The sequence below is a fragment of the Diadema antillarum genome, unplaced genomic scaffold (genome assembly GCF_040938485.1).
Source record: "Diadema antillarum isolate AM-2024a unplaced genomic scaffold, OU_Dant_1.0 seq00001099_RagTag, whole genome shotgun sequence".
In the NCBI taxonomy this organism is placed as follows: Eukaryota; Metazoa; Echinodermata; class Echinoidea; order Diadematoida; family Diadematidae; genus Diadema; species Diadema antillarum.
Window position 1 is genome coordinate 2,756 of NW_027271916.1, and position 26,681 is coordinate 29,436.

Consider the following 26,681-nt stretch of genomic DNA (forward strand, 5'->3'; position numbering starts at 1 on the left):
ATGAATCCATTGCCAGACTGCGAATATCAGATGATATTATCCGCGCTCCCTTCCCGCTTGAGCACCCCCTGACCCTCCTCTCATGCCTTTCCTTTGCCACAAGATACCTACTCCACCCAATTTGTTTTTATCACATCTTGCCCTCCGTGGGCAAGATATTACGAGGAAACTGTAAAGATGGTGTTACAAGAGGCAAGAGAGGGAGGGAGGGGGAAGGTGGGGGAAATGGAATGGGGGAAGGAAGGGTGGGGGGAGGACTCACTTGGGCTCTCATCCCAGACTGAGACCCGCCCCCTCGCTTCCCCTACTCATGTGTGTCTACTGCCACAAACTAATGTACATCCACCCATTTGTTGTTTTTTACCATCATCCTTTTTCTCTGGAGCACGAGATGAAAACAATTAAGGAACTTGCACAGACAGAATTAAAGGAGAGATTTAAGAAGATGGAGGAAAAAGGAAAAGAGAGGGAAGGAGAAAAGAAAATATAGTCTGGGTGCCAAAGTCATAATTTTGGCCTAACATTGTTTTACCAATTTTTTTCAATGGTTTTACCCTATTTCGAGGGTGCTGAATAAAAAATCTGGATGAACTCTTGCATCCATGAGGGTTTTTAAATATCCAAAATGGCTGCCAAAAACTGAAATTCCAAGATAAGTATTTCCTTCAAAATGGTGAATAGATTTAAAATGAATTGATGGCTTTAACCTATTTTGCGAGTGCTACATCCAAATCTGGTTGACGCAATTCTTGCATCCTAGACGGTTTTGAGATATTCAAGATTTTTGGTAGCCATTTTGGAGGTCATCTTGAATATCTCAAAACCCTCAAGGATGCAAGAGCTGCATCATCCAGATTCAGATTCAGCATTCGTGAAACAGGGTAAAACCCATCAAAAAACATTGGGTGGATGATTAAACAAGGTTCAGCCTCTAGCACCCAGACCAAAGAAAAGGAATACAAAAGAACAGGATAACTGGGAGGGGAGAGAACATTAGTACTAGGGGTTGACGTACCTTGTCCTTGGGCTGGCCCGCCTTGGCCTGAGCAAAATGAGCCAATAGCTGGTCTACTGCAGCATTCACTTCCGCAACAAGAGCTGTGAAAAAGAAAAATAGAAAAAAAAAGGAAGAACAACGAAACATACATGTGACATGTAACAGTCAAAACAAACAAAAGAACCATAAAAACCTCATAATCACCACGTAATTGCAGATTGCGATCTCATGCCCTTATCACGAAGGAAGTCATCAACATTATTGGTGGGACAGCACTTCTCTGCAAGCTCATGGCTTTGGGCCGGCATCCCATCACCGCAGTGGAAATGTTTTTCGAAGCCTCTTTGGCCGACAGACATAACATCATGAATTTGCGCAAAATTTCTTGGAACAGGGGATGATCTTCATGAATAGATAAATACCACAGATATATCAAAGTACTGCTTAAAGTTCTGAGAGTTTACAACACTTTCTCTTTAGGTTGACTCATATGACTTAAGACTGTGGCTCTTCCATAGACAACACTTTGAGCCTCATATTTGGTGGAGAAGAATGTTCCACTCTAATATTAAAATATCTATAGTACTTCTTGTTCGCTCTTCCAATAGACTTTTTCATCATGATGATTCAAATCACTTTATACACTCTCTTTCAGGAAACAACAGCAACAACAAAATGCTGGTGACCTCTGACCTCTTTAACAAGCTCTTTATAATTTTTTGTCACTTGTTTTTTCCTCTGTTTTGAGAGTGACTACAAACTAAGTTTAGCTCGCTGATCGACAGTCAACAAACATATATTGAGAAATGTCTTGTCACATTTAATTCTGTAAGATGCAAAAATTTTGGATCACACCCAAGCTACATGTACCCTTGGCAGAAATAGACAGAGGATATTTGCAATGGAGTGATTACTGCAACTAGTACATTAAGGACAAAAAAAAGAGAGAACTCTGATTGAAAAAAAAAAAGTTCAAAGAGAAATGCATATCTTTATCTATGATATCCTGAACTATTTACCCCCAAAACATAAAGATTTAGGATTGAAAGGGTTACACATATCTTTGTATATCCCCCGATAGATTTGACACGCCTTGCTAGATCTTCTCTCAGATTATACAAGTTTGACTCTCCCTTCGTCCTTTCACTGAGCTCCATGTTTGCCCCAGCACTGATCGAAACCCAAATGTTATGATACGATGGAGAAATTATATGGGTGTGATGCGATTAGTAGGGGGGCTACGAGGTGCCAAACCCTAAAATATCGCGGCTCAGGCACGCTACGTGTGACAGCTGTCCGTCTAAGTCTTTAGTGATAATCCTCATTTTATTTTGCACTCAAACACAGAATGGGAACTTAAAGACTCCATCTAAAAGCTGCCCCAGTTATGAATGAATAAGAGTGTGAAAAAAAAAATCCAGTTTACAACATGCCTATGCTTGGGAGGGGAGGAAGGGGATATCTTTTTTTATAGATGAGCTTGGAAAATGATGACACTTTTTGTGTGTATTCATGTGCTGTTTCATATTGGTGTCCAATCAATGAAGTGTCTCAATTTGTGTAAAAGCACAGATGCACGATATGTTACAAAAAGACAGGAGTGCTGTGAAGTGGTTTGATTCAAAATTGGGGGAGCAGAAGGGTTAAGGAAAGCAGCGACGTGAGCAAACATAATTCCATTACCCGGCAGAATATGGATGGAGACTCCAAGGCACTGGGGACTCCAGACTAAACTAATTACGATCCACTTCTTTCGCTGAATTAAACCATTTTAGTCATGACCACTCGGGGGAAACCACAAAACGGCACACACTTGGAACCGCAGAGAGCATATTGTCACAAGTGATCAAATGAAAGACTGTTCAGAAGACAGGTAACATCTGATTCTGCAATAAATAGCGAAAGCTAGAAAATTATTATCTTTTTTATATACTCTTGTACTCTGCTTCAGAATGCGATACCCCTGTTTCCAGTGGATGTCAATATTTTACCTGATATCTCTATATATATATAATTCATTTATATATGTATAAAAAATCACTGTTGAGTTTACTCACCTTATTACCAATTTCAATTAGTATTCTAGTTGTTCAGTATTATTCCAACCTATGTATTTCTTTACAGTATTTTGACTTTAAAAAAACAGCTCTCCATCAAACTATAATTCCTTGAAGTAGGGTATGAAATGATGCAGAATTGCAAGATATAACGATCAGATAAATCTTGTATGATTGTGCACTGCTGACTGTCTGATGCAAAAGTTTCCATGGAAGAGACATATTTACATACATAATAAGAGTATCTCTGTTGTGTGTGTGTGTGTGTGTGTGTGTGTGTGCATGTGTCTGTCTGTCTGTCTGTCTTTGTAGTTATGTGTGAGTTTGTGAGTGTGTTTGTGTCTATATTGGTGCAACTCCTGTGGTGGGTGTGTGAAAAGTTTCCCTTTTTCTATGCTTATGTACGATAACTGGTATTTAAACCATTGCAAAGACAGACCAGTTACAAATGTAGTTTATAATGTCGCTTTTAAGGAAATACATCAAATCTGCATCAAATACTGCACAACTCAGTGCTTAGTGTTTCCATTAACCCTTTCTGTGCCATGGACTTATTTGAACAGTGTGTACAATGCTATGGGGTTTTCTGTGTCAGTCATTACCCAAAGCATGCAAAGGGTTAAACTTTGAAGTACTGCTGCCTGCAGGCAAGAGCAACTCCATGCAGAATCAGAATGCAAACTTCTGACATTTAAACCCGTTGAGGAGAGACTGATTTTGCTACAACACGCATTTCTCACAGACATCTGCCCGAGTATACTCGCGACTCTTCCTCAACGGGTTAAGAATGGAGAAAATGAGAGAGAGAGGGAGAGATAGGAAGATGATGACAAGTTTGCTATGGCAACATGGATGAGTAGTGCGCACCCCGGAGTGTGTCATCCAAATTTGATCACCCTCTCCACCACAACAACAGGTGAAAACGAGGACTGAACAATGTGTTCACTTCACGCCGCATATCACCATCGACACGGCAAATTGCCCAAACTCGGCTGTCTCAAGGCAGTTCAAATAAAGAAATTTACGTCTGGACCTGTTGGCGAAATCAGGGACCAACTCCTGCAACAATTTTTTTTTTAAAGCTTGTTATTGGGCAGTGTGAGGGATTACATCATGTTTTGCTACCCCGCAAAGATGCCATGCAATCTGGGCCATACATGCTGTACTTGTTAACCCGTTGAGGACGGTTTGATTTTGCTACAACACGCATTTCCCATAGACACCTGCCCGAGTATACTCGGGACTCGTCCTCAACGGGTTAAAGGTCCACAAAGCTGAAAGGACAGCGTATGATTATTACATGTACACTTGATTTATGACTCACAATTAAATCCCTGTCCTTATACCTACACTGTAGTAATCAAAGTTTTAGATGAATGGGCAATCTTCCCATCAGATCTAATGCTTTTCTTCATAGCATACGACTATTGTTCCTGAAATATGCAGCTAAATTGCCTTTGCTCACTTTAAGTGGCAATTCTTTTCATACTTTAATTGGTCATTCAAATGAGGAGGGACACATTTTGAACTCATCATGAGACAAAGCAATTCAAGTTTAAAGCCTAGCTTCATTTCATATCAAAACAGGAATTTGTTGTTGTTGTTGTCTAACTCATGCGCTTGTCCGACATTTGCCAGGCACTCCATGGCTTACTGAATACTTTCTCTTTTCTCTGAGCACTAAAATCCAATGTATTTTGCAATAATGCAGCAGAAAGTACCATGCTCCATGATCCTTTCTATAATCCAAAAACAGGCAGGGCTTCATCCCATTAACTCTTTGCCTATCAAGTACTGAACTATCCTTTTAACATCTTGCGGCAGCAACTCAAACTCATCACGCATCGAGTTAATGGCTTCCACAGCCCTCGAGATGGGATGCGTGGGGGTGCCGCGGCCCATCTTGGCGCCAGCGATTCTGGGCCTACGGGCATTAAACTTGCCGTACACCCGTTTCCACGATATAATGGCAGGTGTGGGGACTTGGCAATCAGATTACCAGCGCACTAAATGAGTCAAGCCCTGCTGGCGATTAACTCCGTAGTCACGCCACATGCATGGTCTTGCAGAGGTACAGTGTATATAGGCACCCATAGTTGGGATGATACCACCTGAACAGAAACAAAGAAAGTTCCTGCTTCTTTCTTCACCTCTGTAATGTCAACTGCATCATTCTTTTATGTTAAAAAAGGGAAATCTTCAGTCTTACATGCACTACCAAAATAAAAAAATTTATCAACAAAGGCAGAAACAACATGATTCATGATTCGGTTCTCATTAGCAAAGGTTTGCAAATGTTTGTGCTTTTGTAGATCTCATGTTGCGTTTAGATAGTATGGTAAACTATGGGGCATACAATCCTTGTACATGTACAAAATGTAAGTGTACATGAACAATTGATAAGCCAAGAGGATAATATTGATGCCTGTATATATTCTATTTAAAAGATTTCATGATGTTATCTTGTTGTGTTTGCTGCAGGCCGAGCCAGTACTTAACGATAGGTGAAAAGAATTTGAGAGAATACGATGCTGTTGTTATGATTACTATTCATCTATTCATCTGTTTGATAACTAAGTTTCATGCACAGCAGGTTAACTCATGGCATTATAGACAACACACTAAGAAAAAATGCTCAGCTATCTCCCATTTTCAACAGTTGTGTTATTCTGGTATCTAACAGTGCAGCAAATGTGCTGAATTCATGGCTTTCAAAAAACTAAATTTAAATGTAAATGCGAGTCAGATCTACACACCAATGCTAATTGTCCTGCAACAGCTGGTCACTTTATCTGGATTATGAATGTCCCCTGCATCCACACTATGACAACAAAGATGGGGAACATCTCCCTACCCTTATGATTGGAATGCCATTATCAAAATAAAGGAAAGGAACAAGCAAACAAAATCAAGGGAGTTGTTATGTCAGTAGCTGCTGTTGGAGAGGATTATGTGTGTGATGCCTGACAAAGTGATATAAGCTTTCATCTACAATTAGTCCAGCATCTGTTGAAATGAAACACACCTTGCTAGGGAGCAATGTGGGGACCCAAAATAGAACTTGACCTCCTACCCCGAGGCCACACGCGCCCTTCTCGAATGTGTATCGCTAATGCAATCACACCATTAGTATGGCTCCTTGGGGCTAATTGGGGCCAAACGGCGGAGTGGAAGCAAGATGCTGGGTGTGGTCTTGTGTACCCTCGCCACTAATCCCTTCCAAGCACTCATCACCTGTTAATCCCGCATCGCATCGTTAACACATCATCGCGAAAACGAATTATACATTCATCTCTTCCACAATGTGTCAGCAAATATTCTCTTCCTCCCATTTTCACGCATCTCGCCCGGTTCTTCATTAGAATCATCTGCTTGATTTCACGGCGCTAAGTACACAGTCATTCTCGCGGGGACATGCGTTTCCTCCTGCCCACGGAAGAAACACGGGCAGGTCAAAGGTCATGGTGAGAAACTCCGAGGGAAGGCTGCAAGTGAGATGCAAACGCTCCATCCCGTGCACACCTGCCAGGGATGAGGATGCTGTAAATTTGCGCCCATTCACGAGCAGCGCCCATATTATCGAGACACATCTAATTAAGCCTAATTAGATCAATCCCGGGGATTGAGCTAATCAAGGGTAACTCCCAGAATAAAGTTACAGCACAGATTATCACTGATGTAATGATGCGTGTTGGGGGGTGAGCATATGACCAATCATTTCTAAATTGATCTAATCTTTTTTTTCTTTTATAATCTGCTAATCCCTTTAAAGTTAAAATTAGGAAATCAAAAAATAACTGAAAAGTTCATGCCTACACATAATCTATTCATATCATATTCTGCAATATAGACATCACAACCTTGAAAACTTTTTCCTTTGTACTTTTTCTCTGAAAAGACTCTCCCTGCTAACAAGAAAGACTTGCAAAACCTTGTCATCAGATAGAGAGAAAAACAAATATGCACCCACTTTGACTCTTCATGTGCCATAACGTAAGCCCCCTGAGATAGCAGTGGAGTCATGCTTTGGGAATTTTTTTTTTTTCAAATCAAGGCAACTTTTATAGATTTTTGTTACCCTGGACATGTAATGAGGAAAGTTGTAGAGAAAATGCTAAGCTTTGGTTTGATGTAACTTATACATTATGAAAAATCTACGACTGTTTTTCTTTCAAATGACCAGTAGGTATATTATTGTAGAGGCATGACTTTTACACACAAAACAGTGTCAGAAACTTAGAATTTTCTAACAAATGCAGTAGGGAACACCGCTTGATAGTCAATCACCACATAAAATGCATTCCACAAGTGACAGAAATGGAATCACGAGTGAAGCTCTCATTGCACTGTGGCATCATCATCATCACCATCACCATCACCATCACCATCACCATCACCATCACCATCACCATCACCATCACCATCACCATCACCATCACCATCACCATCACCATCACCATCACCATCACCATCACCATCACCATCACCATCACCATCACCATCACCATCACCATCACCATCACCATCACCATCACCATCACCATCACCATCACCATCACCATCACCATCACCATCTCCATCACCATCACCATCACCATCATCATCATCACCATCATCACCATCATCATCTATGATAACATAAGAGCAGTGCATACTTCTAAAGCATGTGATTGAGAATGCTGTAGTGGTTGATCTCTTTAAGATATCAGAGTTCAGACCACCATATTGCCATGAATCTGGAAAAAAAAAAACTCACCTTTCTTCTGGATGGCATCGATGCTGGAAGTGCTGGCCTCATCCCTGGGGGAGACCTTCATCACCTGTGGGGGCATGGAGTCCAGGTTGTCCCAGTCGTCCGAGTCCATCCTCAGATTCAGAGGTCTGCACAGTCCAGAATACACAAAGAATAACCATTAAAGACAGCCAATCCCTTTTGCATGCAAATTTTTGAAATATTGGTGAGAACACTTACGTATTGAAGAAAACACTATTTGGAAACCTCCTGTAAATTTTGAACTCAAGAGGGTCTTTATTTGTTTAGTTAAATTGACCGTTAAGATTTGAATAATTTTTGCGTACTACGCGAAAATTACAAATCTAAATACTAGTCTAGTTTTACAGACCTGTGTGATGCACTTAGTTGTACATGTAGTTCATGTAAGTGGTGTGTTGTTATTTGCCATTGATAACAAAGTAAGAGAAGCTAGTGAATTCTTCTTTTCTGACAGCTTTAACATGCATATCTGTTGTTCAAAGTATAAGTATCATATTACAACCACAGGAGGATTAATGTATGCAGCTGTGCCTAGTACACAGAATACGTTATGGTGAGCGTTTGATGCATAATTTCAATGGCTAACAACCTCCAAATATCACAGAAATGTTATAGATGTAATAGTCTTGTCATTCTGGTGGAATATATCATGTTCTGTGCTATTTGGGAAGGAATGCACAAGGAAAGGGTCATCTTTAACCCATTGAAGACTGTACAGTCCCGAGTACACTCAGGCAGGTGTCTATGGGAAATGTGTGTTATAGAAAAATCAATTCGTCCTCAATGGGTTAAGGAGGATGTGCTTCACTATACTGACATCTGCTCAGCTGCAGAATACTGTGTAGTAATTATTTGTGTGTGTTAAGAAAGAAAATGAATGAGGAATTACATGTACAGTATAGAAAGAAATTGATTCACCAAACATTGTCAGCTCTAAAATAAATGTCAGGACGGTCTGCTTCCATTGAAAAAAAAAATTGCAAGAGCATCATGGATTTTGATATGAATTCAGCCTTTGATTTCATGTCAGTTTAAAAAGAGCACATCTATAAAACAATAGATGATTACCTTTAAAGTATTGTCACTTAAAGAGCAGAAGTGTTTTTACTTCTCTGCTATGGCAATTATGGGTCCTTTTGGTTGTGATTAAACATTCTTTCTAGCAAACACATAGGCCCAAATTCACGTAGGTGGTTTAAATTCAAACCATGGTTTATGCAAATTTCTTCTGCGTAAATACAAATGAAAGATTGCGTACGTCAACAAACATCCAGTATCAATGGTGCGGTGATACGCACATGTCAAAGGTACACCCATTTCATGCTTATTTTAGACCATTGTCTCTGTTTGTACCATGGTCTAAAGTTTAAACCACCTTTGTGACTTTGGGACAAAGTGTGACGTACCAAATGGGCCAAGATATCATTCTTCATATTAAGGAGAATTTGCATTTCTGTCTTTTAAAATGAAAGTTTATACAAAATGTACCTCATTTTACTCTTCAGCGCTGCGGTCCATTCTGGACTTCCTGACACCAGCATGGACTCATCCATCTTGTTTGTGATCTTTGCCCTGATTGGCTGCCTGCCGGTAGCCCATGCCCAGAAGCTCTCTCTCCTGGACTGTGATTGGCTGTCGGTGATGGAAGCGGTGGCATCAGACTTCTGCCTGCAGTGGCCCTGGCCCAACGGGTTTCCGGTGGCAGTGGTGGGGTTGGAAAATGGCTGCCTGTCTCTGGGCTCTGCGCCAGTCGGTGGAGCGCTGGCAGGCGGCTGGATGTTGGCCAGTCGTTGCAACACTGCAAGGAAAGAAATGTCAAATGTGAGCTAACAGGTATGTGATACATCTCGAAGTAGTCGACAGGAGAATTTGACGGATCATGGCATCTTGTGCAAGACCGCGTCAAGCAATAATTGTACAGCAACAGTTCATTATGCCATGCAAGGTAAATGAACATAAAACTGTGGCACATCAATTAGCACGTACACACTGCACTCTTATTGGAAACAAATTCTACAATTATAAAAAAACCACTAAAACACAGCTCATGACAAGAAATGCTTCTAGAGGATCTTCAACACTACACAGAACTTACACACACACACACACACACACACACACACACACACACACACACACACACACACAAAATTACATGGCAACAAAATGTAATTACTCTAGTCTCTAAGGATAAAGAGACTAGACATGCCTGAGTGAGAGACAATATCCTTTGACCAGAGGCGCTCCACACAAAATAAGAATGATTACGACCAACTGTGGCCATTAATTTCGCTCATTACTGCTCCGAGGGAAGCCTCGTCGAGAATAACTTTCGCTCTTCCTCTCATTGTGTGCTATCTGTTGCACGTGATCAGCCACACCCACGTTTCTCCTAATTCACTTACACTCCAAGGATACTTGGGGGGGGGGGGGGGATAAAAAAAAAGAACGAAATTCCAGAGTTCACTTGTTAAATGACCATGAATGGTTACCATATTTCAAACAGATGGGCAAAAATTTACCCCGTCTTCTTTCTCATCTTCCTAACTTTGCTAATTTGACCAGAAAAAAAAAAACCCTGAACATTCTGCTTATGAGACAATCATGCCACATACATGTAGACACAAAATATCTGATTAGGAATGTAGAATAATGATCCCAATGAAACTTATTTGGCTTGGATGCACACATTCAAAATTAGATTGATATGAAGGTGACATCACTATTTTAGAGGGAACATAACATCAACATCCACAAATGTAAACATTCTGTCATTAGTGGCTATGAACCATTCTCCTTCATCATTGAGTACATCTTGTACCATACTAGCTGTTCTAAAAAAAACCAACAACTTGAAAGGCACATAGAAAGAAACATTGTTCATGAGCCTAAATAATCAGAGAAGTCATACTGTATATGTTGTTGAAAGACGTATAGAAAGAGGCATTGTTCATGAGCCTAAACAATCAGAGAAGTATTAGATACTGTATATGAATGTGTGACAACAATCTGTGCAAATTAAAGTACAATGGCATGCCATCACATGAACTGATTTACACTGTTCATAAAACATTTATTTCATTTTTTTTTTCTAGAATGCTATGACTTTGTGCCGAGCAGAGAGGGCTGACCTTTTCACCCAACAAAGGCAGCCATATTTTCACTATATTATAATGTTATTCATATATGACAACAGTGCCTGGCAAAGCAGAGAATTCATTATGCGTGGAATTGAGCTGCATCCGATACACGCAGAGTGAGGCAGTCAATTCTCCATGGAAATACATGTACCAACAGTACGACTGTCCAACAGCGATCCACATCCCAGCGGATGATGAGATACTGATCTTTGTCGGCCATTGACGTGGGTATATAAGTCATGTCAGCTGGATCTTGTTATCATATCAGCGCTACTCTGCCGCATCAATATTTTTTTCTGAAGCACTGGGAGGGGTTGGGGGGGGGGGGATAATGGGGTAAATATTCACCATTGTACTGACATGACCTACTATTTCCAGATTGTACACAGGAAGCTATCATTAATTTCCTCCACTCCATACTGTTCTCATTGCCAATGAAGAGGCCTGTTTTTAAAATCCACTGAAGTTCAAACATCATTTTTACCAGTAGTTGATGTATGAAAATGTGCTCATATTGACATGAACGTTCTTCTCTGTCTTTCGTTTGATTTTTTCACGAGTTGTTAATAAGTCGCACGTGACTGTTTGGATCAAATGTATTTCCTCCTTTTACAAAGCCTAGAATTAACCCGTTCTCAATTGGATTCTGATATTCACATTATAATACTTCATAATGCCCCTAGGTTTCCGTAGCCAATAGGTTAAGCCTCGAGAGTCAGAGGAATATGTTCACAAGATATTCTTCATTTTAACTGCTTATTTTGAGGTTGGTCCAAGTTGGGGAGAAATGATTTCAAGGAACAAATAATGTGATTCACCTAGCTACCTAGCTACAATTATTATGAAAATGATCAAAGTTATCACACTTGCATATATGCAGTTTTGCATTTCAGGCCACGGCTCGAGTCAATTAAAGTTTGGTCTACATATATAACAGATGTGGACACATAACAACATTAGGTAGTGTGTCATTGAACCCTGCAAATATTTACTTTGATCCACTTCTGTCTAACCATCGTAGCAAACTAATTTGATTGTTGTATGCCTAAAGGTTTCCCACAGGTAGCTCATATCCTGTTCCTCCCGCACGTATCAAATTTATAAAAAAGTCATTACGTTTTCCTGAATGCAGCTGCGAGCGTCTTCGCAGTATTCATTTCTGACCCCACATGCCACTAAAGCGAGGCAGGCAGAGATATCTTACGTTTGTGTGTTCACAAACGTGACTCACTCATAAAGACCATCTGAAAGTAATATCTCTGTTTCTTTTTCGTCTTGTCGCCCTAAAACGGGCATGATTGCGTAAAATTGTGCCATTGGAGAGGTCTAGATTGGAACTCCCTTCTACCCATCTCCACCCCCCCCCCCCCACATCCCGCCGTCCCCTCAAGCTGTATAGTAAACGATGGCAGGATTCTCTTTGCACAACTGTGTGTATGGATACTACTATCAAAGGAGCCACATCAAAATTCCCATTTCTGACTAAACGGCTTGAATCAGTGGTGCACTTGAGGGGCGCCAGGCCGCTACCCACGAATCAACTTTAATGGATGCCATTCTTTGGCCTTCTCCTCCTCCTCCTTCTTTGTCCCACCTCATTCTCCTCTTCTTTCCATCTTCTCCTTACAAAAGGGAGGGAAGAAATCGATCAAAACCCGGCAACATGAGTCACCACAAGCATCATCAGTCAATGGGGCCTCAAACATTTTGATTTTATGGAATGCAAACATTGCCATTTTCCATCCCCAAACCACCAGGAGGGTGTGAAATCAGGAAGCCAGACATTTTTCTCTCCTTTTTTTTATTTAAAATATGTATATATCTTTTATTTACTTGTGATAGTGAAAGGCTGGCAGATGGAAAAAAAAAATCTGATGGTGCCACTCTCATTCAGTTTGCATTTGAATTGATTTGTATTCTCACTCCACATAAACATGGTGTTAGAATGTCCTCTAATATCCATCACTACTAGCTAGTTTGCTGGTTTAGTTTTAAGTCACAAAAAAATAAAGAATATCATGTGACCACAGCATGTCTACGTGCGTTCATCTTCGTCATTTCATCCCATGTAGAAAACGGTTTACGGGAATCCACTTCATCTACTCCACAGCAACGACAAAATACGATATACAGCGTGACGGGATTGACCCTCTAGTTTCGCATTGAGTAATTTGTCAGCCGAATATACTGTAGAATGGAAGATGGCCAACACACATTCACAATGGCACTATTGACTTGCATTTCAGAGATGGAGAATACAAAAATTGTTGGAAAAAACTGTAGATAAGATAAAAAATGGTGCCCCAATTTGAAACAAATGAAGGGAATCTCTGATTGCGTCATGCAACAAGTGAGACATCCCTCACTCCTAGATATCAGAGCAATGAACCCAACATCCTTGCAAATCCTGGTTGGATTTTTCGGCATGACTCACAAACATGACTAATCTAATTACAGCATAACACACAAGCTTGGTAAGTCTGCTCTGCTTGTATACAATTATAAAGAGGTCATAATCTGTATTTGAATCAGCTCTCAATTTTTCTTTTTTCTAAATCTGCTCGCTTTATAATTGTACATACAAAGAAATAGGGAGAGAGAGCGAGTGGGAGGGATCCTTTTAGAGGCTCCAGCGTTTCCTCTCTGAAACTTTAGTCTGACCGAAAATAGACCCACCTCCATCCTATTGACCCGACCTTCTGAATAATGAGATGACAGAAACAGATGTGTCAACAGGGTCTGAACCAAACCTGAATACTACTGCCTCAGCATAGAAGTGTCATGCATACAATACATGAGTATAAACAGAACTGTGTGATGGGGAGGGGCTCAAGCACCCGATGATGTTCTTACAAGAATAACCCTAAAAACACGAGCGACAGCCAAGAGAGTGTTGTGTATATCCAGATGTATTCTTTCACAAGCATACATATCATTAAATCTCAAATTGAACTTCCTTAAAAAAAAAAAAAAACTCTCTTAAAAGATTATTCATTTTTATGGTCACTCAAACTATTCTTTCTTTGACAATCATGGCGCACGCACAGAAAGAAAAATAAAGGAGAGCAAATTTCTGGTAGATATTGAAGCATTCATAATGTGCAGCAATATGGAAAATGTTGAAAAAAAAAAACTTGTATGACTGACAATTCTTAAATCTTTTCCAGAACATGTGTATCCAATTGCCAACTTCCACCTACACCCCCCCCCCCCCCCCACCCTGCACAAATATTTGTAGAGAAAATTCATGTTAAATAGGTTTGTGAAAGTATCAATATAGTGGCACTACAATGACTCAACGTTGGTCAAACAGCACTGCATCATCCAAACCATCACATCTTTGTGAACCTAGGGGGACACATCACAAAAGCATAACAAGCGTGAAACGTGAGCTTTTGAAGATGCCAAGAGAGGTACGATCAATACGCAAAACATGATGCCACATTTTTTATTCTGCCCCGCACCAAATTGTGTTGTTCTCAGGAGATGATTGCCTTGTACAGGAACATGGGGATTTTGATGGGATGAGTTGTGTTTTAAAGGGATGATATAGTTATGGTCGAGATGGGGAGTTAGGTTTTAACTTTCTACAAGAGAAACAGAGACTGCTTATACAAAATATTAAAGAGCATACGATTCTACGAGGAATTCTAAGTTTATTTGATGAAAATCGGTTTTGAAATGGCTGAGATATCCAGAAACAAATAGATCCTCATAAAAGGTAGGTCCCAACTTTTACTACGGGCGCGTGTGTAGGACCATTCTCTTCTACTTTTCTTTTTGACATCTCAGCCATTTAAAAAACTGATTTTCATCAAATTAACTTTGAATTCCCTCATAGAATTGTATGCCCTTTAATATTTCATAAAGTGGTTGTAATTATCTCACAAAAAGTTAAAACTGAATCCCCATTTAAACCAAAACTATACCATCACTTTGATATATATTGAAATTTGATTACAGATTCATGTCAAATTTTTTGCACGAGTCATATCATTGACATTACTTTCTATCAATTCTTGTCACCCTTTTTTCTTTTTAATACTGTTGTTGTTATTGTTGCCATTTCTGAAACTTCTGTGTTACCATATGTGAAACATATGGTAAAACTGAAAAATCAGTTCTTATCTATCAACTCTTCATCTAAGAAATGACTTCCTACAGAATTCCAGAGGATGTCTGCAGGCCCTAACACATTTTCCCCAAAACATATGGTGTAATGATGACACATACTAGATTTGTTAACATCTGTGTAAGATTTCCTCATACATCAATGACATGAAGATATACAATCCAAACTTCTTTCCTGCTCATAATTCCAACAATAGTTCTGTCAATTTAAAGCCCTAGAAGAACACAACTGATTAATTAAACTTGTGTATTTGTGTTGGAATTTCACATTAAAGGAAAAAGCTCACCATGCCTTTCTTGGATCCCATCTGCTGCATTTTTACAGGACAGTGTATATATTTCATATTTTTCATTTTCATTTTCAAAAGCTTGCAGATGCTCACTTACAACAGCTGCTTTTCATTTTAACTGGTTCTTTGAAACATGGCACATTTGTCAAAGAGAAATTTCAATTTAATTGAATTCAGTATATTCTGATGTTTATTAAGTATTAAAACAACATATTTGTGTATATATATGTATGTATATTCTGTATCAGCATTTATGATATGACAAGAATAGATATATTTTCTGTTTTTCCATAACATTCAGTATTAAAGCCTACTGCAAACACATGACTTGTCATGTCTTGGACATTTCATCACTCACTTGTATCTTATCACCAGCTTACTATTTTTTTTTAATCTCAAAGGCTTTTTTGGGGAAGGACAAAGGAAAGAAGAAAGCTTCTCTTCCTCTTCTGGCGCACCTCTCACGCTGCCAATTCCCGAAATAAAGCACTCCGTCCTGACTCACATCCTCCTCACAAAGAAGGTCAGATTCGCCCCTTCCAATTTAGGCTTTCCTGCAGCCGCCAATATATATCTCTCATTCTTCATCGTGGCCACGGCCACCAGAGCACATCGGGACTCAGCATGCATCAGCAACTCACTTTCGGCGAGGTGTGCGTGCGCATGCGGTTTTGCACACGCTTTATAGGCCGTACTTACCATGGAAATGCTACTTGTCCTGCATCTTCTTTGTGCACACATGCATTGATGAAGTAGCATCTTGACCAATACTGACATGCAGACAAACTTATACTGATACACGCACACACATACAAACACGTCTGTCACTTTCATAAACCATTGAGTCTCATTGAAAGTGTTTCTGCTGTTTCCTTACATGTTCCTGCATTATTCAAAGAACTAATATGTTCTTGCATCAGCTTTAATAGCAGATTATGTAAAGGACATAATGTATTAGAATGTGAGTGTAAACAGCCTCTGCAATGAACTACAGAATGACTTTCATGAAATACAATAACCACAAGAGGAAAATACAGGGCAAGCAGTAACCAACAATCAAATTTTTGTCGACTCATTAGACAATGAAACTCTTCTACATGGATTTGCAGGCAAAAAAGGAAAATACAATACAAGCATTGTTTTGAAAATGAATGCACTCGGAGGTTCTAACAGCAACAAAATCAAAATAAATCAAATCAATTAAAATGACATCATGATTAAATCGGTACAGCACTACTTGACAATGATACATGCTTCTAAAGAAAAAATCTGAATGATCTGGTATTAGTACAAAGAACAATTAGTTTTCAAGTTGGTTGATGAGTCAGAAACTATACAGGAAGAGAAGTAAAATGCATTCTTCATCATAAAAGCAACCCAGCATAAACAAATGTATATAAAGGCTTAAAAAATGCTTCACCCGTTGAGGACGGGCTAATTTTGCTGCAACACGCATTTCCCATAGACATCTGCCGAGAATACTCGGGACTCGTCCTCAACGGGTTAAGGAATAGTGAAGTATTTTATCAGAGAAAAAAAAATCCTGATCACGACAGCTACAAAAATAGCATATATTTCTTGAGGGGAAAAAAAAACAGTGTAACTGTTGTAAGTGCAACAGTCTGATGACAAAATAAAAAGGTTGAGAAGGTGAAGATTCACTTGACGTGTTACGTCACGGGGACCAAAATGAATGAAACGCTTTGTGCCATCGCCACTCATTAGCAGAACTTGGATATTTGTCAAAAAGCTGACAACATCTGTTCAAGGTAGTTGAAAATTCATTACGAAGGCTCGGATATAGACACTAAATATAGAAATCCCCGCATTTGAATCTACACTATTAACTTTATGTATTATTTCCTGCAATGTTGCTAGGAGCAATTACTGACTGGAGGCCTTGCGGTATCACATAGCTAGCAAGAAATCTTTCAAATAAGGGTGAATCTCTTTGTGTATTCTATGTTTTACAAGTTGGCAGCCAGAACCATTCTCATCCATGAGGGATTTTGAGGGGGGCCAAGTTTTTACGCACCATGGCAGGACAAAATACCATTTTTGGCACTGCTTGGAGGGGAAGTCTCGGGGTTGATTTACACCAAAGTCACTTCCCTCGGTCATTCCTTGAATCAGTGATTAGCCCTACAAACCATAACATCCTGTTTTATGACACATCAGATATCAAAATATTCCCCCATACACGTATGATAAAGAAGAGGCAAATTGGACAAAGAAAAAGGACCAGGACAAAACTGCAATAATCTGACAACTCCGGAAAAATGAAATGGATATGGCCTATATGGATGCAAAATTGATAAACACAACTCAATGGAACAAAACAGAGGCCTTGTGGGTTTTGTAACTTCACTTGTTTCTGATCCAACGTACATAAACAGTTGATACATGGGAATGGAAGACCATTAATGTTTTAGATGAACAAACGAGTGCAAGAACGATAAACTGCCCAGAAACAATCTCACATGAGAACTTCAAAATAATCTATTTTATGATAAACATGATAAGGTAATTATACCAATAGAAAGATAGTGACAATGTAAAAGATTTACACTGAATAAAAAAAAGAGTGTATCATTATATCATGTATCCTATATTGACTCATTGCATTCAGTTCTGTCATTTGCACAACAACAAATATATCAATACAGGTCATGCACTAAGGAAAAGTCCTGTATTCACATTCATAAACACACACAAGGACAAAAAAAAGGTAATGGCACAGAAAAATAAAACATGAATGAATGTTCACAAAATGTCAGTATGAATGAAACAAAAACATAGCAGCAAAAAAAAAAAGAAAAAAACTAAACAAACATGGACTGCTAACCTAGATATATGGAAGTTGCAAATCAGCAGAAGATTGGGTGATACTGATAAAAAGAAAAACAAAATTCATGGACACGCAGCTGCAAGCTAAGTTTGATTTGCACAGGAAAGAAGAGCTCTTCCTCCCCTGTCCACTAGGGGGGCAAGGCTGGGCAGTAAAGGGATTAGACAGCGTGCCAGCACAGCCAATCTTTAGGCAATTACATGGAAGCAGACGTCACAGAAATACGCAAGAAACGAGTGCAGCAATGGGTACCGGTAATGCATCAAAAATAACACACTAAAACCCCCCCCCCCCCCCCCCACACACACACACAACTATACACATGCACCATGGAGCTACAATGGTAGCCAACAAAAAATGTTGGCAGATTTGCTACATATACTCCGTCAAACATGTGATTGAAAAGTTGTTGATTGTGTATATAAAACAATGTATTATATGGCATATACCGGTATTCAGTTGGCAAGGATTGCTAATTTGTATTGACGGCACTCTGTCAGTCAATATAATTTGCATTAGAATTCCTTCTTTTTGCAGGCATGTGCTTCAGGCACTCACAACATGTCATACAATGTTTATGTATAATGGGAAGGTTTAGCAAACTATATCTATGCTGCATGTTTGAAATACATAATGTAGCAGAAGAGAATTTGTACTGTATACGTACATAAAAACTATTATGTAAATATGTTACAAAAACAGTTCAAATTTAAATACTTTGTGTAAATAATTAGTACTTTAGAAAGCCCTTCTGAGACAACTTGAGACTTAAGAAAAATCACCAACTACTCAGAAACTAAACAATGCATAAACAGAATTTGTTACATGTGGGAACATTACATTATAGTAATATACAAATGTTCAAACTGTACACATGTGCATGTATATATTGATACCTACAGCCGTATGATATTTGAATAAAAAAATTAAAATTTCATGTACAAATCATTTGACATTTCATATGATATTAAAATTATCGAAATGGAAATCATGATGTGATTTAAGTTCCCATTACACTGTTCAGCCAACAAGCATAATGGGACTAGTAGTAATACTATTTACACAAGTTAACCACATCTGTAACATGCTTTTTAATAAAGCTTGAATATAAAAGATCTTGTATATTTGTCGGTAATGGATAGATAGATTTTGATTTTTATTTGAGTTGTGAAATTCTGCTTCTTCTTCTTCTTTTTTCAATAAACTGTTGGTTAACAAAAGTATTGGTTTACAGTATGTCAGAATTATAAGTGTAAAAAAAGTGTGAAAGTTCTGTATATCTGAATTTTTAAATCCACTTTCAGCAAAATATGATCCAAAGTTAATATGTGACTAAACTGTGCGAAGTCATTCAACAAGTATTACAGCCTAAAAGAGTGAAAACTTTTGACACCTACAGAATTCCCTTGTAGAAATTTCTCTTAACTGCTGTTCCTCAAATATGGCTCACTTTATAGGCTCTACCAAGAACCCCATTTAAGGCCCCGCACACAGTTGTGTGAGTAACTCACCATGAGCTCCCTATTTACTTTCCTGACAAGAATATACATTATGCTCTCTCTCTCTTTCTTCTTTCTCTCCCTCTCTCTATCCTTACCCTGCAATCTCTTCCCCCTTTTACTTTGACAAATCATGCTCGACACAGGCCTAGCGGACTGCATTAAGGGCCTACCAATCACAACACTCTACTGTCCTTATCCCCTCTTCCTCCCTCCTGTGAAATGTGCATGCTGAGGTAAGTTTCCTTATTTAGATCCTCCCCGGACCACATATTGGCCCTCCATATTGAACCAATTATGCAAGGAAATATATGTAATACTCTTTTGACTCTGGATTCCCGCTGAATCCAGCCTGTGCTGACAGCCACATGTACGTATGTTGCTGGCAAACACAATTTCCCTTTTCACTAGCCCTGACTCCATTTGTATTCAAATTTCACGCCTGATGTGTGCTTTCACACGACTTCTTCCATATATTCCCATGTAACTGTCTGTCCACACATGTTCGTGCACACACCATAAAAATTCTGTAAATAACTGCACAGTGTGTCCTCTGGCATTTTTTTTTTTTCATCTTCGAATGGATCATAAGATAGCTTTTATTCTTATTCCCTTTACGCTAAAATCTGCTTCATGAACATCATTGTGCTATACTCTCCAATCTACAGAATATTCTCGTCATTTTTTTTTTTTTTTGGTACCTCTCACTTTCTTCCCCTCAATGGGGGTATTTCTTTTTTAATTAAGTTATACTACCTTGATGAGCTCATACATAGTTTTCAGCATGCATTGTAACTTAAAAAAAAAATGTACAGTACAAAGTACAAATTAAACACTGCAGAATATGAAAACAAAAAGGCTTCAAAAAAGGAAAATCTCTTCAAATGTATCCATTACTTGAAGATGAAAGGCATTTTTGTTTCATTTTTGTTTCTGTTTTGGGACAGCTGAAGACAGGAATGTAGAATTTCATGTTCTTATTCAACATTCTCATAATTTGTTCAGAGACATTCTAACCAGGAGAAAACTGAGAATACTGGGCAGATTTTTTTTTCTTTGCATGAGTTCTCAATTTCACAAAATCATTCCCCCCACAAAGTAGTGCAAGTACACAAAGTGACCAACAAAAAAAGGAAGAAAGAAGGAGAAAAAAAATGGGTCTAAATCTGTCCATTTGCAGGAAGTCCCTTTTTTCCACCAACGATCTCAACTTCCTGTCTACTGGATGCATCTCCATCATCTGCCAGCTGCATTAAAGGTCAGGTCACTCTCAATTATGACTTAACGGACAAGAATGAGAATGCTTGTAGATATTCCACCTATGCAGAAGAATGCGATATGGATGGGCAATGAAATGTTGCATGTCATTTACCTCTGACTCAGCAGCGTAAATGTACATGATGTTTAGGGTTCATTCCCGGCTCGCACTCTCGGCGACATGCGCTTGTAATTCATAAAGACTTCATTACGTGGATTGATTTTCTTTTTTTTTTCCAGGATTCTGAATGACATACTGATTGCAACATCAATATCATTCCTGGAGCATTACAACAGCACGACTAACTGACGGGGAGACAGACAGACACACAAAATCAATACTCTTCAGCTCATTTCACCAAACATTTGTTTTTCTAATTACAACCACATACACTGATATAATGACAGATTTTATAGGCAAGCAAAAGAGATACAGCAGTAAGTACGAGTGAGAAACTCAACACGTTCATTTATTATTCATGCAAACAAAAATGAAAGCCAAAATGAAACATACACGGAAGGAACAAAAACTCAGCAGATAAAGACAACATTGACTAAATAATGTTAGTTTAACAAATAGTAAAGAACATGCTTCAAAATGTTTCTCGTCATGATATTCCTGTCTTTCATTCTTTCAAACTTTCAGGAATCTACATCTTCTAGTTAAGCCAAGACTGAGGCACTGTGCTTGTATTTAGAAACCTTAGAAATTTCCCCTTTGATCTTTCACTATTGAAGAAACTATTGGACAAACAAAGACCACAGTTTAAAAAAAAAATGTATCTTTCTTATGTAGTACAAATTTGAATTACATGACATGAAAACAAGATATCATTCATGAGGTATAATGAAATATTCAGAAAACAATCTTTTCTCAAGAGGAAATAACAAGGTACAATACTTGGGTGATGGGTGACGATGTTGCAAACATAAACAAGCACTGAATACATGCTAGCATGCTACAAAGAGACACGGGTACAAAGCAATGCCAACCTTTCTTTCGGTGGTGTTCTGCGTCCACCACATGGATGGGCTTCAGCGGACGATGCTTGATGTACTTCACCTCCGCGTCCCTGGCTACGTTCTCTATCCTGATGATGCGGCGTGAGGAGGGTGGGAAGAGGTCACAGTCATCCCCGCTGCTCTGGAGCTCCTCGCATGTTACCCTCGTCTCCTTGGAGGGAGAGGATTTCTTCAGAAGACACGAGTTGAGGGAGGCGTAGTCCGCAGCATCAGATGCCTCCCACTGTTGTTGCACGGTGGAAACTGATGCTACTGTCGATGTTGCTGTTGATACACTAGTGGCGACAGGTGGTAGCGTCCACTTTTCGCTGGGTGTATCTTCCTGCGATTTCGATTTGTTCAGTAATTTGCTGTGTGGCATGAGGGTACTGAAGTTCCCAATGTCCATGCCGTGTGAGAAGGACGGTAGTCCTTCCATGCTCTTTGGGCGGCTCTTGCCGCCACTACTGGCCGAGGCTCCATTTCGCCTCCTGGCCACGCCCATATTCCTGGGCAGGCTGCGCGTCTTTGGCACAACCGATGTTGATTCCACTTTGGGTTTGCTCGAGTCAATGTCTTGCAGCAAGAACGGCTTGTTCTCAGTTCCGCTGATGAACACGCCGCCATGCTGCAGCATACGCTCCGCGTACGTATCCTTGCAGTAGTGTCTCTTTCGCGACCGCTGAACATTGTCTTGGAAGTTCTTCCTGCACAAAGAGGCATTCAGTGGCATACTCCGCGCATTGTACAACGCCGACACGCTTCCCACGTTACCGCCCTCATTGGGGGATCTGCCATTGGAGGCGATGTTTGCATTGATGTCGGTGGGTGGGGGCTGCCACGAGTCCAGGCTATCCGTGTCAGACAGATGCTCCCTGCTTCCTAGCAGTGAGCGTCTGCTGGCGGCAAAGGACCCGCACCAGGTGGTAGTTCTGTGCCTGCGTGGCATGGGTCCACCAAACTCTATCTCCTCTTGCCTCAGCAGCGGGGGAAGGGAGTGGGTGGGAACGTCCCTGACAGGGGCTTCCTCCATTGGGTCTGGGGACAGTTCATCAGCCTCAGACTCCGAGAGCTCACCAATTCCTGCATAGGAATTCCAAACAGGTATGCAACAACTCTGAAGTCAGTCATTACATTACATACATCAAAGATTATGACATTGAGACTTCTCCCCTATTCTTTTCTCTCATTCATCATCTAAACTGCTTATGAAGTCAAAAAATTCTTGGAACATTGCTCCACATTCATCACAACCTACAAGTATTCATTAAAGAAATATATTATGACATACAAATGTGTGCTCTTTTTAGATAGGAAGTACTTTTAAATAGTTTAACCGGCACCTAAAAGCGACAATGAAGTATCTGTGTCACAAGACGCTTGTGTCAGACACTGCAAGTCTGAATAACAACCAATATTATCATCCATGTACATACAGAACAAAAGAAATCATTTATTTCACAAAGTGTAGACCCAAGTTCAGAAAAAAAGAACATTAAGCAGATACAAACAAATTTCATAGTGTGTTTTTATATATTATGTCTGTATGGTGTGAAAAGTAGAGTGACATCCTTGTACAAGGTAGTGAGTTAGGTCAGTGTTTTCTCTTTAAGCTGTTTGTTTGCAAATCCCAGAGGTCAACTGGAACAGGAAGTTTGCAGAAGGATGTCAGAAAGTGGACCAGAAAACCTTGTCTTACCTGGCCAGCCAGGCAGGCCTCAACCAAAACAAAACAAAATCCATGCAACCGTTTTGACAGATGTCACTGCCCCATCATCAAACACTTGAAATGACTACTTCTGGCAAATTACACTTTACTTTAATAGTGTATACATATAGACATACATGAATGAATTTGTCCAAGTATGTGTGTGCTTTCTGCATTTTATAAATATAAAAAAAGGAATTGCACAACATTCTCCTTCTAATATTTATAAATACAACTTGCCTTTAAACATGCTGTAGATACTTCTTTGAGTAATTCACTTCTAATACCTTTCAGAAAAAAAAAGAGCTATGCTCACCAAAAGCTAGGACATACATAATCTTTCAAAGGAACTTCAAAAACACAGTTGAAATTTTTTGAATACAGAATCATTGTTCAAATTAATGATCCTTGCATCAAGTTGTTTTCATCATTGTTATTAGCAACTGATCAGTTTGGAGGAATTCAAATAACCACTGCATAAGTATACAGTGTAAAACAACAGTTACATGCAGAAAACGACATGAAAGTTGATGGCATCCATACCTGCACGCAAAGGCTGACAGAGTTTTCTACTTACCCTCATCATGCTCTCCCCAAGACTTGCTGGTCCTCTGTCCAGCAGTGAATCCTTCAGGGGCACTCAGAGTCCTGGTGACACACCTGGGATGTTGTGGTGGGGTGACATGAGGGCGGATGGTGGGTTTCTGGAGGTGCCTCAGCTGGATCGGCAGTGACTGAGGTCGCCGCGGGGCATCCAGGAGTTGCTCCTGACTCCTGTACTTGGCTCCCTTTCCCGGAATATCCTGGGCTGCACAGGTCGCACCTTTCACTGAGAGCAGTTCTGTCCAGTGGGGCAGACTCTCCTGGCTGCTGAGGTCGTCTCTCTCAACCTCTGCAGGCACTGGTTTCTTCCGCTGCTGGGCAAGCTGAGCAAAAGTGATGACCTTCGAAGAACTAATGTCCTCCGCTGAATGTGCCTTATTACTCCCAAAGTCCAATGTGGATGGGCGGTGGTCGAACCACTTAATTTCACTCTGATTACCCATCGCCAGCCTGATATTTGATGGTCCACCTGATGCAGCCACGGGGGAGAGGTTAGACTCATCTGAGCTTTCCTTTGATCCTGTGTCTCCTCCTCTTTGGTAGTTCATCCTCTGAAGCTTAGGTGATGTTTTGTTCAGAATATCAAGAGAAGACTCCTCTGGAGGATCAAGGTCCACTCCGTTCTTCCTGTGCTCCTTCTCCATCATGGCTGCCACCTCAAAACTGCGATAGAGCATCTCATAGCTCTCTGGGCTGGATGACAATGCTGGAGTCTGCAAGGAGTACGCCGATCGGAGACTCTCTGAGGATGCCGAGCTCGCAGCATCCTGCGAGGAATAGCTCTTCTGCTCGTCAATGTAATCCTCCTCGAGCTCATTGTCCAGTTCAAAGTCATCGGTAACAACACCAATGTTACGTATTTCCTTCCCTACATCCTGGTCAGAAGATTGGAGGAAGCTGTTCAAGTTGGTCGGTGTCTCCAACACCGCTCCACTGATGTTGAGTGCCTGATGATAACTCAGATCGTTTTCGTCGTAGTAGCAGGGATCATCGACCCCTTCAACCACTGGACTATCATCATCAGACTCTGACCAAAAGCTTCTGTCAACTGTAGGAGTCTTGTCGCTGTCATACTCTATCCTGCAGCTTTCCGGAGGAACTCTGCTAGACGAGTCCACATGGTTCTCATTCAGACTATCCAAGCTGATCGAGAAGGTGTTCTTCATTTGCTGGATCGACGCATGCTGTGTCCTCTCCTCCTCATCTCCACTCAGCGATTCATTGCTCAGCCTCCGCTTCCTCTCCGCCAGCCTCGTTGGAGACGGGATGAGGCTCCCTTCATCCTCAACCTCCTTCAGGACCTGTGAAAGGTCCATAAAGTGGTGGGACTCCAGGGAGAAGCCATCCCGGCTCTGCTGATGTTGCGACTGGTTCTCATGATGCTGGTACGTTCCCTTGACAACAGGCTGATAGAGGGATTGGTAGGCATATCCTGCATCTGAGAGGTCAGAGCTCTGGATGCTGACACCCTTGCAGTTCCAAGATCCTGAGGGCATCTTGCCGGTTGAGGGAGCCCCTTGAAGAGGCTGTTCCGCTACCGACCACAGCACAAAGATGCAGATGAGGATGACAATAAAAAAGCTGTGAAGAGAATGTTAGAAATATAATAAGGACATTATGCAGAATGTTCACAAAAATTGAGAAGAACAGGCATTCCTAGGGATCCCTACTTCTTTCTTTATCTTTTTCTCAATGTTCGATATCTTATTTGAAACAATTACTTCTTTCCTTCTTATGTACTCTGCTACAAACAAGTCTATCAAACAATGCACATCCATTATTTTGTGTCACCTATTGTTTTGATGCAAAAGATAGAAATATTTATAAAGAGTTGAAATGAATCCCAGTTCAGTATTTTCAGGGTTGTTCATCTTATTTTCAATGAATAAAGTAAATTACAATGTATCTGCCAGAATAACATTTTTATGGCAAATTTGACAAACCATGTTGCATGTAATGTAACATCTTATAATTCATGAAGAGTTTAGTAATAAATCACAAAAATTTTTCTCTACACACAACACAGAAGGCCGTAAAACTTCACTGAAAATATTAAAGTAAACTTTGATTTCATACATCAAAAACCTGGTGGCAGTTTGAGGCAAAATCAAAGGAAATTATAAAAAAGCTCCTGTGACATCTTTAAATTGCACAAACAATGACTGAAGTTTGAATGCATGCAAACAAGATGTACAAATTTGTTTTCCTATTGTTTAGTGTTCATCCTACTCGTCTGTAATTTTGCTTGCACAAAATTTTTCCTTCAAAGGGCATATCCCAGTTGTCAGTGTAGAACAGATGTTAAGAATGCAAATGACGGTGTGTGATACGAGTGTGGAAGGCAGGATGTGCAAAATTAGAAGAGGGAATGTGCC

General features: G+C 40.0%; 1 protein-coding gene across 1 annotated transcript in view; it reads right to left on the bottom strand.

The window, feature by feature from the left end:
• Positions 1 to 910: 910 nt before the first annotated feature.
• LOC139743648 (uncharacterized) overlaps positions 911 to 26,681 on the bottom strand; it is a 29,219-nt gene continuing 3,448 nt past the window's right edge. The window contains exons 2-6 of the mRNA XM_071654113.1: positions 24,281 to 25,887; positions 21,987 to 23,078; positions 9,317 to 9,626; positions 7,811 to 7,935; positions 911 to 1,098 (exon numbers count right to left, since the gene is read on the bottom strand). Of these exons, the coding sequence (XP_071510214.1) occupies positions 932 to 1,098; positions 7,811 to 7,935; positions 9,317 to 9,626; positions 21,987 to 23,078; positions 24,281 to 25,802 (3,216 nt within the window). The 5' untranslated portion in view covers positions 25,803 to 25,887 and the 3' untranslated portion in view covers positions 911 to 931. The remainder of the gene's footprint in view (positions 1,099 to 7,810; positions 7,936 to 9,316; positions 9,627 to 21,986; positions 23,079 to 24,280; positions 25,888 to 26,681) is intronic.